Genomic DNA, 15,763 nt, shown 5'->3' on the forward strand with positions numbered 1-15,763 from the left:
ACTGTATAGAGTAAGACCATTTGAAGCTTCAGCTACAGATGTTCTTAGACAAAGCAGATTTAGGGAAATGCACTTTAGTAGGTTGAGGATCTGGTCTGTTGAAGACCAATTCTCCAAAGTACTCTGCCTATGTACATTTGCGCACACACACACACACACACACACACACACACACTTTAAATACAAATCACAAGCCAAAACCAAAATCAAAATCAAACTATCTTAAACACATAAACACATGAGGCTTTGGTTGGAAATGTAGAAATATTATACTTCATGTCCCTAGGGAGTTGGTACAGAGACTGTTGCGAAAGAGGTTTGCCAAAAATAAGGTAACTTTCACATGAGATTTAAACTTCTTTTGTTTCTGATAAAGTAAATGAAAATGTAGAATTAATCATTATTCATATTCACTTACCATTTAGTGGTTTCTATGTGCTAGGGTTTTTTAAAAGATCTCCAATATCCAGTATCACTAAAATCTCCCTAAAAAAAAAAATTCTCCCTAATCACGCTGTGGGATAAGAATTACCACTCCAATTTTACAGTTGAAACTCGAGTTCTTATCAAGAACTTCTACTTTATTTATTTAGACTGTATCTCAATAAGTAACACAGGCAACTTTCAATCCTCCTACATCAGTCTCCCAAGTAACTAGGATTACAGGCATGTGACATTTTATAAGCTTCTGATGTGAAGTCCCATATCTATCAAAGGTTGAAAAAAATTCAAACAAGCTAGAAGATGAACAGAAATACAAGGATTTTTCCTTGCTCTACCATGAAAAATGGGTGACTGAAATTGTTCCTAACAATCATCTCTCACAATAAAAACCCAGGGAAAATTAGATATTACTTTGTGTTCTTGTAACAACTTCTGTACATATCAGTTAGAACTTTTGTTGCATTTTATGGTAATTATTTTCTTACTTGCCTATCTCTTCTATAGTTCTGTCATTTGAGGAAAGAGAATACGTCTAAATTATCTTCATAATTATCTTCATTGCCTGGTGTTAAGTAGTCTCTAATTTAGAGGAGACAATCCATGAATAATTATTGAATGAATAATCGTATAAATGCAAAAGAGTTGGAATTTCACCTACATGCTGTCTGTTTATCTAGATTTCTCTGTACTACTCCTGGAGCTGCTGTGGAAAGACTTTTACAGAAATTTTCAACTTCTCCAGAAGTTTCCACAGAGCATTTTTCATCTCTTTATTCCTGAGACTATAGATCAGGGGGTTGAAGAGTGGAGTCACCATCGCATAGAACAAGGTCATGATCTTTGGCATCAAGGTGGAGTGGCTAGATCCCGGGCTCACATGCATCACCACAATGGTACCGTAAAACAGCAGCACCACAGTCAAGTGGGATCCACAGGTGGAAAAGGCTTTATGTCGGCTGGATGCTGACGGCAACTGAAGAACAGCAAATAGAACAAAGCCATAGGAGATGAGGATGAAAAGGAAGCTAAGAAGAATAATGAGGGAGCTTAGCGTGTAGCTAGTGAGCTTGGATAAAGGAGCAGGAGCACAGGAGAGGGTCAGCAATGGTCCAGAGTCACAAACAAAGTGATCGATTACATTAGGGCCACAGAAAGGCAGTTGGGAGATAAGAATAACAGGCACCAGATACCAGAGAAAGCCACACACCCAACAGAAGATCACTATGTTGAAACAGCGTTGTCCAGTCATAATGATGGCATAATGCAGAGGATGACAGATGGCAATGTATCTATCCAAGGCCATTGCTGAGAGAAAGAAACACTCAGTGGAGCCCATGGAGAAGAAAAAATACAACTGTAAGAAGCATCCAGTGAAAGAAATAACTTTGGTCTCTGAGAGAAAGTTGACCAGTGTGTTGGGGACTGTGGAGGTGACATACCAGATCTCCAGGAATGCAAAATTCCCCAGCAGGATGTACATGGGGGTGTGCAGATGCTGGTTCCAACATACGGCACAGATAATGCTTCCATTTCCCATGAGAGTCAAGACGTAGATGACAGAGAAGAGCACAAACAGGATGACCTGAATTTCTCTGCTGCAGGGGAAGCCCAGAAGGATGAATTCACTTACTAACTCAGAAGAGGATCCAACAGTAGAGATGTTCATTTAGTCTGTAAACTATGCTGCAAGACAGTATCAATATGAGGTCAAATCCAAGCAACTGAGCATGACAAACAAGACCTTTCTCATCTGTACTCAGTTCCATGTCTTCCTCTCCTTACCTGTGTTCTCTTGAATTCTTTGTCACTCTACTAAGCTATTTACTTTTCTGTTTTGGCTTGAGTAACTTGTACTTGTGATTTAGACTGTTCATGAATTGCCTCCTTCACAGTATTGCTAGACAGCACAGTTGTGTACTAATTCTTTTTCCTACCATAGCATGTAATGTATATATGTATAAACTTATTATACTATGCTTTGTCATAACAGCTCACTTCTATATCTTTATTCTAGCATGTGAGCTTCATGAAGAGGCATTTGTATTTTTCATATCTGCATGGTGTATTCAAAATACAATATGAGTTTAAATTGAAAAAAAACCATTACAGCAGAAGACACATTGCCATTAGTCCCTCTCAAAGTACCCTGGCTCAATTTGGACGCATTTATGCTTTTATTCTTGCCACTTTCTGAAGTGGTTCTGGAGTCCTCTTTAGTTGCCCTGTCCTGGCTGCCTCAAACTCCTGAATCTATTTAATCATAGATCTTTAATGGTCATTTAATTTTGGAGAAGAGCTAGAAGTTGCATGGTGCCAGATCCAGTGAATAAGGTGGATGAAGAGAGACCATAATGTTTTTATGAGGCTGCCTTTCCATTGGATGGCAATCAGCAGTAGCATATAGTATACAAGTGAAGACTTCCAGGACTGCTTCAGAATGTGGCCAGAATGATAGGCTAAATGTGTTCAAAGAAAGGAAGAATATTCTGAGGAAGGTTAATGACATAGGGTCTTTTACTGTGATAAATTAAAAAAATTTAAAATACACTGTATTAGGTGCCCTTGTATATCATTAACACTTAACACAATAAAGAGCACTGCACAAACATGCCGACAAATTTGTCAAATAACAGTAAACATATGAATCATCATTTTAAGTTAGAAGAAATGGTCCAATAACCTAAAAGCTACAGATTTTTTCTGTAACAACGAGTTTTCACTTTACTATGGAGTTTTTTCATATATTAATTTATGTACTACAATATGAACCCCTGAGAATATGGGTTATATGTTAATTATCTGGATTCTTTTTCACTTTTTTTTTGTTTTGTTAGGGCTACTGGGGTCAAACCCAAGACTTCTTGCATGTGAGATAAATGCTTTACCATTGAGCTACATCCCCAGGCCCTCTTTCAGTATCTAACGCATCATCTTGCAGACAATCTGTGTTTAGTAATTTCTTATTAAATAAGTCCTTATTCATGACCTCAGTTGAATCTTAACTCAGGTATCTTTCTTCCTGGTAGCCTTAATCCACATATACAAGGATAGCCATTTCCTTGTACCTGGAAGCTGGGAGGTATGGGCTGATGAGAGCCAGGGCATGCTGACAAGAGGAGGTGGACACCACTTGCAGTATATCATTAGAGTACTCAAGCCTACCTGTTTGGCTGGGAGTGTTCACATTTTACCACTGAAAGTCTTACATCTTAGGAAGCCTTTCAGGCCCAGGAAAATAAGATAGTTTTGTCATACTCCATGAGATCTTGAGGATGATTTAGCCTACCTCAAAAATACACTGGTCAGTTGTATTCTAATGATATCCTGCTCTTTCAGTTTTAAATCGAGTGAAAAAAGAAATGTCTTAATATGGCCCACAAGAGTATTGAGAAGACATTTGGGAAGAACAGTGCTGCTTACATTGCTTTTTAGAGACTGGAGCACAAGCACTCGACTTGCCAACTGAGGCCAGTCTGAACACGAATTTTTTTTTTTGTGGAAATATATGTCCAAGTTCCAAGAGTAGGGACATGCTGACCTGATAATTATACTTTCCCCAAGACTTAGTTACACTGTAACTTCAGCACTTTTGGACCCAGAAGTTACCTTTGGGTGATTCTGCATTCCTCTGGGTTTGCAGTCCACTTTAGGTAATTATTAATTCAAATTTCTGTAAAGATGTTAGAAAAGGATCCTGTGAAAAAGGCGAAATATCATTGGAGAAAGTAATCAGAAATTGATGGACTTGGTATTTAAGGAGAAATTGGGAGTTTCCATCTGATCTAGAGAGAGTTAACAATTATACAAAAGATTTAATGATCTGGTCTCTGATGATCAGTCCAGTGGAAAAAAAGTGTAGAAATTTAAAGGAAAGAAAGATCCAAAGTGATTACTTTGGTTCCCTTAGTTAAGGTAGAAACACTTCACTTATCCCAGCAATCACATTCTCAGCTCTATTTGACTTTTCTTCTTAGAGCTTTGAATTTCTCCCCTTTGGTCACTACTTGCAGGCTTGGTGGGGATTTCTGCCTGGATGTGCTTCTCTCAGCTTGCAGTGGAATCATAGATGCTATTTTACCAGAAAAAAATTAATGAGATTTCCTCTGCTTTGGCTATTCCCTAGTTAGACAATTTTATGGATATAAGAGTAAAGGCAAAAACACAAAAAGCTAACACTGTTCAGTTTAAAAAATGCATTTATGAAATACCTTCAGACTAATTTTGTTTTCTAATTTGTTAACCCACTAGGACTTCTCAGTGCATGGCAACTATTTGTTGAGCCTCTTGTTTCAGATCTGGTTCCTCTGGAACCCTGTAAAAATACATAGATACATGAAACATAACAAGGGAAATAGTCTCTGACTCTTTATTAATATTATTTTGCATGGGATATTGATTATAAATAAATGAGCTCTTATTTCAAAATATAACATATTGTAGTTTACTTAGAGTTGTGAAAAATTACAAAATTAATGTTTTAGAAAACAGACTCATCTGTACTATCAATTAATGATAAATACATTTTTCTCAGGCATGAAAGTTATTTGATTTTTGTCCTTCAAAGTTTTCATTAAGGAAACCACCACCGCCACCGACAACAAGAATTAGGATTATCTCTCTAGAGGTATGCTTTGTGTATACCTGGTAACTATAACTTGGAAAAATTACATACCAGCTATCTGTGCCTTTTCTTCTCACCCTCAGTCTCAAAATTGTGAATTTCCAGGAATTTCACTGGGAAAAAAATATCTTTTATACAATGAACTTTGTAATAACTGACAAGAATCTCACCAGGAGAGATGTCTGGAAGGTGATCTGGACAAGACTTTGAGAGCAGTCTCCAATTCATAATTTGGAAGAAAAGATTCAAATACTATGTATATAATAGGCCTAAATAGACTGAAGAAGACGTCTATATCCTGGCCAATATTTCCTGGGATTTAGTCCCTTGTGTTTAAAACAAGTGAGTTCTCACCTCAGAATCCTATGGGCAGGCCAGTCTCTCAGGCTTGCATCTATTTACAGTTTATGTGGTTAAATGCCATGGGAAAAAGAACCAGGAAAAATAAAAAGTATGTGAAATGAATGTGTAGATGTGTCTTTTGAACTCAAAACTAATTATGATTTGTTCTTTATTGCGTGAAACCAAACATGACACCCATATAGAGATATAAAAATACACTTCCATTGGGACGTAGAAAATAAAAAAAAATTAATGTATTTTCTCTTGTGAAGAAAACATGCACAACTTAAAGAATATGACCACTATGTTTATACTGTATATGATAAAATTATTCTGCATAATTTTTTTTATTAGAAACTATGACCTAGTTTTAATAGTTCTAAATGAATAGAAATATAGCATATGTTCTTTTGAGCCCTGTGTCGATGATATTAATAGTCAATAATGAAAAGAGCTTGATGTTGAAGTAAACGTAGCAAATACTAGTTTAAATAAAGGTAAAGAGTCCTCTTTTTTATAGGCTGTCTTACGGCCTTTGTTCTATTGAGGCGTATTGTGAATCTTCTAGATGAGTAAGTATGGTAGAGTGATATTCAAACTAATTTGAAGCCAGAATTTTCAATTTATTTTCCAGAGCAATTCTCAGGATTAGTGTTGGATGGAATGTAATTTGGGAAATGTTGTTAGATTCCTTTTATTTGGCATGTTACAAAATTGTTTCATCTTTTTCTCACATGGAATTTTATGTATATTTGGCCTTATTTGCATTCTATAAATATGCATCTTAACTTTTTCATTCCTCATATAGAATGACACAATAAATTCTGCTGATGACAGTCAATTTACAAACATTAATATGATTATATTTTACAATATCAAGAAATGTCATCAAACAGTTGAAACCAAGGCAAAAGAGAAATGAGAATTTCAGGTCAAATTGCAGAAGCCCACCTAACTGAAAATATCCAGTTCTACTTGTCTGAAAGATACCTCTGGATCCAAAAGCAGCCCTTGAATCAAGAAACATCCCCAAGTGTGTGTCTTTGAGACTCGTTGTGTCTCATTGACCTGTGTGGTTCCAGAGGTTATTTAATCTGATAGGATTGATAAATTTCATTTTCAGTGTTCTAGTAAGACAGCGTTGGCCGCTTAGCTTCTAAAATGCCTACCTTTGTGTGGGAAGCCAGCCATGGCCCACTGGCTTTTTGACCCTGCACGGGAGAAACTCGGATAGCCAAAGATCTGTAGGAGTCAGGTGTTTCCTGTTGATGTGCCTTTAAAAGGCTGATGCTTGCCTGCAATAAACGTCGCCTTGATCAAACTCTTGTCTTGGCGTCCTTCCTTTCTCTCTGCCCCATCTCCACCCCGCTGCTCTTTCAGGTTTGAGACACTGCTGGACAGTGCTCTGCGTCGCCGGCTCGCGACACCTTTGAAAAGCGAGAAGCAAAAAAAAAAAAAGTATCTATAATTTAAACTGATTGCAATTAGAAGACTGGTAAGGCATGCTTTTCCTGTGGGTTACACTTTAGACAAAGGCTTCATTTACCTGTTGCGGCATCTGCCTCTTGGACTCCTGTGTTGCAGTTGCTTTTCATTCAGGGCCACCTAAGGAAGAGTTTCCATTTCAGTTATCTTGACCTTCAGAGACCACTACAACCATGTCCAAGGGGGCCTGGTTCCTGCTTGAGCTGACAGCAGACCTTGTCATCTGAACATAGTGCTAATTCTTCAGGAATGCAGAATGCGAGTTATGGGGTCACAGAGGGTCTCATTAAATTTCAAAGGAGGTTAGAATATGTACCTCTGAGAGGGCAATGAGCAAAGGTGTAAGGATGAGCAAAAGATGCAGTGGAGACCCCAGGGAGTTGGAGATGCCAGGAATGCAGAATGCCTGCCGAGAAAGCTACAGGAAATGAAGAGCCAGCCTAACGGAAAGGTCATGTGGGCTGCAGCCAACAATGGCATAGGGAAGAGGCTGTCCCCAAATTCTGGAGGTCACATCTAGTACAACCTGTACTAGATGCTGGACTGGAAGCTATAGAATTTAATGTTTGCCCTGCTGGGTTTCATTCTTGCTTAGATAAATTACTTTCTATCCTTCTATTCTTCCCCTTTGAAATGGAGATCTTTGCTCTGTGCCATTGGAGGTTGGTATTTCTCTTTGTATTTTACAAGATCACACTAGCTAAGCTCACCTTAAGGATCAGAAGAGACCTTGGACTGAAGAGTTTTCAGCAATACTAGGACTGTAAAGATTTGGTGACCTATAGAGATGACTAAATGCACTTTACATAGTGAGATGGACACAAACCTTTTGAAAGGCAAAGGTAGGAATGTTGTTTTATAGATTTAAATGTCCCCTAAAAGTCTTGTGTGTTCATAGGAGGGCTTTTGGAAGGTCATTAGCTATAGAAGTATTATCATTATTAGTGGATTAATCTGTTGATGAGTTCATAGCTGCAAGTGCTGTTCAGAAGTAGGGCTCTTTGTAGAAAGAGTCCCTTGACCTGGAAATGTATGTCCATGTCCCCAGCTTTTCTCTCTCTCCCTCTCCCTGTGCCTCACTCGTCTCTTTCTCTCCTTCCTGTTATGGCATCCTCTGCAGAGCTCTTTTCACATTGGAGTCAGCTGACCATGGACTGAAACCAATGAAATTGAACAAAATAAGACTCTCTGTTCCATTAAGTAGCAGGTATTGGGTATTGGATCCCAGTGATGGAAAAACTGACTAATACAGGCATTTAAAATTTGTCTTATATTTTTGTCTATCACATTGAATATAAGTCAACAGGTCAATAGTATGTTTAGTTACTTATAAACTGTGCTGAGTTACAAGTTTATTTTTGCCTCTTTAATAAGTATGACTGTAGATATTCACATAATATATGTTTATTCTACTCTAATGAGACTTTTTTTGTGACAGACAATTCACATGTATCACTGTACTATTTTTCTATGCTTATGAGAAAACAGAACTTATTAGTTTGATTAAAAGTTGTAATTAATATGGGCAGTTGAGGTTCTGATGTGTGTTGATGCAAGAAAATCTATATGCAAAGTAATTACATGCTTTTTTCTATTGGAAACAGAATAATTTATTTTAAAGTAATATATGTGCCAGAATGTGAAAAACAAAATTTTAGATGTTTTAGCAAATTACAACAGTTTGAAGGAAAGAATACTTTGCTTTAGTTTAAATTAGCTGCAAGTAATTTTTTTCAAGACTAAGTTTAATCTTGTTTGTTTTTAGCTCTATGAATTGAAAACATGATAAAGTCAAATGTTCTATTGTAAGTATTGCTTATAACAAATTTATTTAGCTGGTTGTTAGCTGGAGTTGGAAGACACTGAATGCTCTATTAATTTCTGAATATAGGTGATAGATTTGGGTTGTCCCAAGGGCAATAATTTTAACGACTGGATATTTTTCATGCAGGAACCACAGGAGCTATTCTGATAGAATCGTCAAGGGAGATGTGGCCTTTGTTAAGACCTGACATTTCTGAGGTATCTATACCTCCACTTCTTCCTTTTCCCCTTGGGCTGTCTCTTTGCTTGGGAAAGGAAAATTCTAACAAGTAAACTAATGTGTAAACTGCAAAAAAATAAATATTTAATGTTATCCTGCTGATTTTGCTGTGTTCCCTCTTCTTATCCTAAAGTGAAACCCAAAGGTTCTTTGAATCTTGTAACTACAAATTTGTTGCAGGGGGGAAAAAAGCAATAAACTGTTAAAATTGTACCATGTTGACTTTGTACCAATAAACTTATTCTCAACATTTAAAAATTGTGAATTCTAGGGCTGGGGATTTAGGTCAGTGTTCTACCACCTGCCTTGTAAGCGCAAGGGCACGAGTTTGATTCCTAGTACTAGAAAAAAAAACAAATCCTAAAGAAATTGTGAATTCTTTATTATCATGTTATATTAGTACAAGACTAGACTCTTGTTTATTCTTAACTAAGCTCACCCCTTCTGGACAATGGTTGTATAGCATTATCTAGAAACATTAAAATCCTCCTCCCCAGAACTGGTTTAGTACCAGTCCATGGCTTCCATGTTTCCAGTTTGACATGTAAAAGCGAAAGTAATGATGTTTCAGGCCAAATACTTTAGGAAATTTGGGAGATAAAAGACAAATTCATTCATATTTAGAGTAACTACAGGAAAATCCAATGTATACTAGTTTCTTGGTTTTACTTTCTTAGTCTAGGAATAGAGAAGTAATAAGAGCAATAAAAAGGAATGTCTGGGCTTTTAAATATAATCGAAAATGAAATCCTGGACTACTTATGTGACTTTCTGAAGGAAGTGATATATGTGATCTTAGTGGTTGGACATGATCTGCTATATGTGTAAGAAGGAGACTTACATGTATTAATTAAAACCTTGTTGATGTAAATCAATTTAGATAAGCAAAACTTAAATGTGATGAGATAAGAAACATCATTTAGGATATTTTTGGAGGATATTTATGATAATTTCTTAGCTACTTAAGAAAAGCTAAAATTTTTAAACAAGACAAAGCAGTGATTTGATATTGTACTGAAACATTTTTAGCAAGCCTATATAAAAATCTAACTTTCTAGAAGTATGCAATTTTTAATGAGCATTTTCTATATATTATTTATGAGCTCTTCAGACATCTTTTTTTTTTCCTCATTGAGTTTATTGGTACATTTTAGGTATGTAGTACAGTTTCATTCATTATTGGGATATTGTACCTTTACATGATAGGTCTTGGTTCTCATTTTTTCCCCTTGTCCCTGCCCTCCCTTCACCCCCTCCTCCCCTCCCCATTTGGAAACACTTTATTTACATTTTTTCATTTTCTCATATTTTTTTTCTTTCCCCTTATTACCTTTCCCCTACCCTTCCCACTTTCCCTACACCTTTATCCCTTTTCTTCCTATTTAACATTGTCATTTATCTCATTAGGATCTTATGTACTATTATAGTTTATTCACACCCGGGAAACTATTTGGTATTTACATGTGTGACTTATTTATTTTACCTAGGAGTATATCCTCAATATGTATACATTTTTCTATGAATGACTCTAATTTCTCATTCTTTATGGCTGAGTAGTATTCCATTTTATAGCAAAACCACATCTTCTTTGTCCACTTTCCAACTCTCTTCAGACATCTTACAGTTATATTCAGTAAGATGATAAAAAAAAAACTGCCAAATTTTGTTTCTTTTCTTTTCTTTCTTTCTTTTTTTTGGGGGTGGGTACTGGAGGTCAAACCCTGGACCTTGCATTTGTGAGGCCGTTGGTGGCAACACTGAGGTAAATCCCTGGCCCTGTTGCTTTTGTGTGTGGTAGAAAATATCTCAAATGTTAAAATGTTACTATTATTTGAGGCATTCAGTGGGTCACATCTAATTTAGAAATTTTATTTCAGTGTTATTGTGATTTCATTGAAAATTACTTTTTTTTACATTTTCTTTTAAACTGGTATTCTTATCTTTCTGTCTCTTGTTAATGAACTAAATACAATATTCAACATATACTCATCATCTACTTGTTTGAGAATTGTTTCCTACCATCTAAAAAAAAACTGAACTTTGACAGCAAATAGAAATATTTGATTCCCAATGACAACAGCTGTGTTTTCTGCATAAGACTCATGCAATAGGTGCCGATATATAAGCTCCAGGTGTCATTAAGACACTAAGATGTTGTATTGAGGCTGTACAACACCACAAAGGAATTGTTTCATTGTAGGCTTCAGAGGTAGGTTGATGTTGCTCCTTCAGTTTTGCTTCTCCAAGGAATATGGTTGAGATGGAAACTAGGAGTAAAACATGGAAAATGGATGGTATAGAAAGTCTGAAATCAATCAATTCAAAGAAAGTCAGAGAAGTGGGCTGTGTTATGCATCAGGTCTGTTTCAGAGCATGCAGGCCCCCAGGTCAGCTTTCTAGTAATAGCTGAGGTGAAGGAGACTCAAACAGCAGGAGCCTAGGAATTCCCCAACTCATTAGGCTGAGTAGTGGTGTAAAGACCATGAAACACTCAGATACAGCCAGGACCCAAGGGACACCAGATTATTCCACCTAGGGCTTGGTTTATAAGGAAACAGTTAAAGCACAGGCTAGGCAGTTGTGGTGGTCATCTGTGAACTTCTCACTTTCCTAGCCTGAGACTGTAGGCGGGGCTGGTGGGATGAATGGAAAGATAGCGTCGTTCTTCCTTGAAACCACATAGTGCCTAACAAGTAATGATGTAAGTTTCTCATACAAATTTATTATAACCCCGTTTACCACCTTGCTCCTCTTTCTGTCACTGAGACCATTTCAATTTTTACTGTTGTCTTTACTATTTTTCTATATTCTGGGGTTCATTATTTAAGAGATCATTTAAAGTTTGTGGCTGTAGGTTTGTACACTTAGAAATATTCACAGAATAATTAAACTATAGCATCAAGGTGATCTAGTCAGTGGTATATAGGAAGGTAATTACAAAATTTAGATAATATATGTATATATATATATATATATATATTTCTCTTTATTGGTACATTTTAGGTATACAGTACAGTTATATCCATCATTGACATATTGTACCTTTACATGACAGGTCTTGGTTCTCATTTTTTCCTCATACCCCTGTCCTCCTTTCACCCCCTCTACCCTTCCCTATTGCACAGAGTTTGTTAACCTAAAGGCACTCGGTTCATGGGCATATTCGCTTAAGACTAATTCTACTATAATCTGTCTTAGATTCTATTTTACATTTCTTTAATTATTTTATTTGCTTTTGCTTAATCTTCTCTATTTCCTCGAAGTACAATGTAAAATGCACTATTTCAAGCAAAGCAAATGTTTAGAGAACAAAGACCATGCTCCTCTCAGAGGAAATACTTTTCTAACTATAGGTGATCACTTCTGATATTTCAACAAAAATTAGAAAACACAACAGATGCCTTTAAAAGGAGTTGACAAGGGATTTAAATTACAACTAGAAAATTATTTTCCATTGGTGGTTTAGTCTGATTTCTTCCTGTAATCCTTTTAGCTCAATATAGGCAAAAATATAAAAGATAAAATAGTAAAGTATACTACATTAAAAAAAAAACACAGTTCCCATGAGAAAAACTACTTTTATTAACATTTTCCACATAGTCTATAGGCAGCTTTTTTGAGAAATACTTAATACTGGCTTTGTAACTGTCCCTAAGTAGTCCTAGGTAATTTGAAGAGATAGGTTTTTATTCTCTTCACATCATGCAGTAAAACATTAAATTTAGATACATAAGATTTAATTATATATATATATATATATATCACTGTATCTGTACTCACCCAACAGCACTCAACAACTTTGTGCTTTTATCTAAGAGTAACTTAGGCATTGAAACTTTCCTTATCTCTCCCCACACCTTACCTCCCCAGGCTTTCTATTTTCAATTTCTCTGATATTAACTTCTTTAGATCCAGATGTGAACAAGATTGTGCAGTACTGGTCTTTCTGTATATATATATATCACTGTATCTGTACTCACCCAACAGCACTCAACAACTTTGTGCTTTTATCTAAGAGTAACTTAGGCATTGAAACTTTCCTTATCTCTCCCCACACCTTACCTCCCCAGGCTTTCTATTTTCAATTTCTCTGATATTAACTTCTTTAGATCCAGATGTGAACAAGATTGTGCAGTACTGGTCTTTCTGTCCCTGGGATACTTCACTTAATGGGTTCCAGTTCCATCCATGTTGTGAATTACAAAATCTCATTCTTTCTTATGGTATTCTATGGTGTATATGTAGCCCATTTCCTTTATCCATTCATCAGCTGATGATATTTATATTTCCATTTCTCAGCTATTGTGAATAATATTGCAATGACCACAGGAGTATAGATGTCTTCTTGACATACTGACTCAATTCCATATATACAGATTACTGGATCATTTGGTAATTCTATTTTTTTTTCCTTCGGTACCAGGAATTGAACTTGGGACCTTATGCTTGCGAAGCAGGGGGCAGAACGACTGAGATAAATCCCCAGCCTGGTATTTTTATTTTTAATATTTTTGAGTAGCTTCCATTCTCTTTTTTTCCCTCATTGAGTTTATTGGTACATTTTAGGTATACAGTAGAATTACATTCATTATTGGGGTCTTGTAAAGACATGACAGGTTTTGGTTTGTGGTGGGAGAAAGCTTTGTTGGTGTATATTTTTTTCATGCTGGAAAATATGCTGCTGTGGATGTTCTTCACAGAACAAAGACACATTCTTTCTGTGAATAGAGTTCAGAAATGTAGAGGCTGGATGATACCTGTACTAAATGTGGCAATTTTATGAATACTGAAAGTGATTTTTCTATATGGGTGGACATTATATTTTAAAATTATATGAACGAAGTAAATTTCTTGAGTCAGTAAAAAGATCCAATAAGAACTAGAACCCAGCTCTTACTTTGATTAGAACTTAAATAACTAAAGACAGTGATGACATTTTTGTCTTATGTAAATATGAAGGTTTAATTTCACTCTTAATCAAATCTTATTAAAGTAAACATCTAAAATGTGCAACTGTTTGTATTACTGAAACTCTCTAATATTAAATATGATTTTAACAAAGGTCATAAACTAGAGCCTAAAATGATTTATAGTCATTTACATTATAATATATTTTACTTGCTTTTCTCTTATTATATATACCCTTCTGATTTAATTTTAACCTTTCAGCTTTAATACAAGCATATCTTTCTCTATAGCTGTTCTATGGAAATAACAAAGGTTCAACATGACATTTTTATACTATGTTTCCACTACAAAGTAATCTTGCTCTTTTCGTAGCTATACTCTAAGATTAAATAAAAAATAATGTTTTGGATTATGCTTTTACAACTTACTTTCAGAAATCTCTTTTTGTCTATTTATCAGATTTTTTGCAGTTTCCACAAGATAATGTTTAAATTAGACCCAAAATTTTAATGAAAGCTTCATCCTTGTTAATTAAACATTTTAGAAACCGCATAAAATTTCAACTTTCTCATGGAAATTTATAATTCTTGATATATCCAAGGAAGATTTAAAAATTTTCCATATACTGCAGCTCATGTACAGTTGTATGTATAACAGCAAATAGTTTCCTATCTGTTTTCACTTTTACTTTGCTTTATTTTCTAATTGATTCTGTAATGAGGTGGTTTCAGTAGTTGATTACAGTATGATAAAATTAGATGCAGCTATGCACCTAGTCATATAGGCAGGTGAAGAGGCTGATCAAAAGCATCCAAAAATTGCTTGAGGCCAAAATCTTTCTTCCACTTGGTTATCTGCTTTGGAGAAATATATTTCTTTTATCCTCAAAGATTTTCCGTATTTAAATTCAATTACTTTTCTGCATTTCTCTCTTGCATGTAAATATGACAACTAGTTTAAATGATTATTATCAAGTGGCTTTCTCTGAACTTGAGAAAAATAAATACAATATGGAACAGGGAAAGAAAAATAAAAATCTTTGCCTCACTTCATATTTTGCCTACAGCTGGTTCTAATTAGAAAGTTCTCTAATCTAGACATAGAGACATCTACTAACTCTATTACTTCTATAGGAGAAATGTATAAATGTTTCCTGACTTTTTACTTGTAATTCAAGACATTCCCATCCAATGCTAGATTTAAACGTTGAGTGTAGAGCAGATGAAAGTACATAAAAAATATCATATTGTATGTTTTATTTTCTTTTGTGTGTCTTCTGTTGTTTAAAAGGGTAGAAGCAGGGGCTGAGGATTTAGCTCAGTGGTTCGGTTGCCTGCCTCCCAAGCACAAGTTTGATCCTCAGTACAAAAAAAAAAAAAGTGTAGAAGTGGAATGACTCTGATTTGTTTTATTACTACCCTTATTTGCAAAATGGATCATGTTAGGGTTTTGTGTCAGCCTCGGTGATATGAGTCATGGGTCTTGGTCTCTTATTGGTGGTTGGCATGGAGTAGCCACTGTCCTACTTATCCTGAAGTGGATACTTCAGTAAACTCTAAAGATAATACTGTATTTTTTACTCAGTATCTACTAACTTCTTAATTTTTGTGATCCAGCACAGTAAAGATAAATAATAATACAGAGAACACAAGGTTCTTTTCAATCTTTTTATATGAATTGTCTAAACATATATCTCTCTAGACATGTATACACTTGTAGTAAATGTCCACCTTTGTAAAACATAGAAATTCTTTGTTTACACAGTGTTTTCTTCTCAATTTGATAAATATTTTGAAGTTTAGCTATGCAAAAGATATTGTGCTGTGTAGGCCCGGGGATTTAGCTCAGTGGTTTTGCTTTCTGCCTCGCAAGTGCAAGGACCCAGTTTGATCATGGGTACAAAAAAAAAAAAAAAAAAA

The 15,763-nt window shown here is 35.5% G+C and overlaps 1 protein-coding gene across 1 annotated transcript; it reads right to left on the bottom strand.

The window, feature by feature from the left end:
• Window positions 1-1,132: 1,132 nt before the first annotated feature.
• LOC109117510 (olfactory receptor 11H12-like) lies at window positions 1,133-2,110 on the bottom strand. The gene has a single exon (XM_019205032.1). The coding sequence runs from the start codon at window positions 2,108-2,110 to the stop codon at window positions 1,133-1,135; it is 978 nt and encodes a 325-aa protein (XP_019060577.1).
• Between the last annotated feature and the right edge of the window lie 13,653 nt (window positions 2,111-15,763).

The sequence above is a fragment of the Fukomys damarensis genome, unplaced genomic scaffold, assembly GCF_012274545.1.
Source record: "Fukomys damarensis isolate Sample0158 unplaced genomic scaffold, DMR_v1.0_HiC HiC_scaffold_17, whole genome shotgun sequence".
Taxonomy (NCBI): Eukaryota; Metazoa; Chordata; class Mammalia; order Rodentia; family Bathyergidae; genus Fukomys; species Fukomys damarensis.

Excerpts from the sequence above, each read along its gene's own strand:
- LOC109117510 (XM_019205032.1), bottom strand. The coding sequence starts at position 2,110 with ATGAACATCTCTACTGTTGGATCCTCTTCTGAGTTAGTAAGTGAATTC.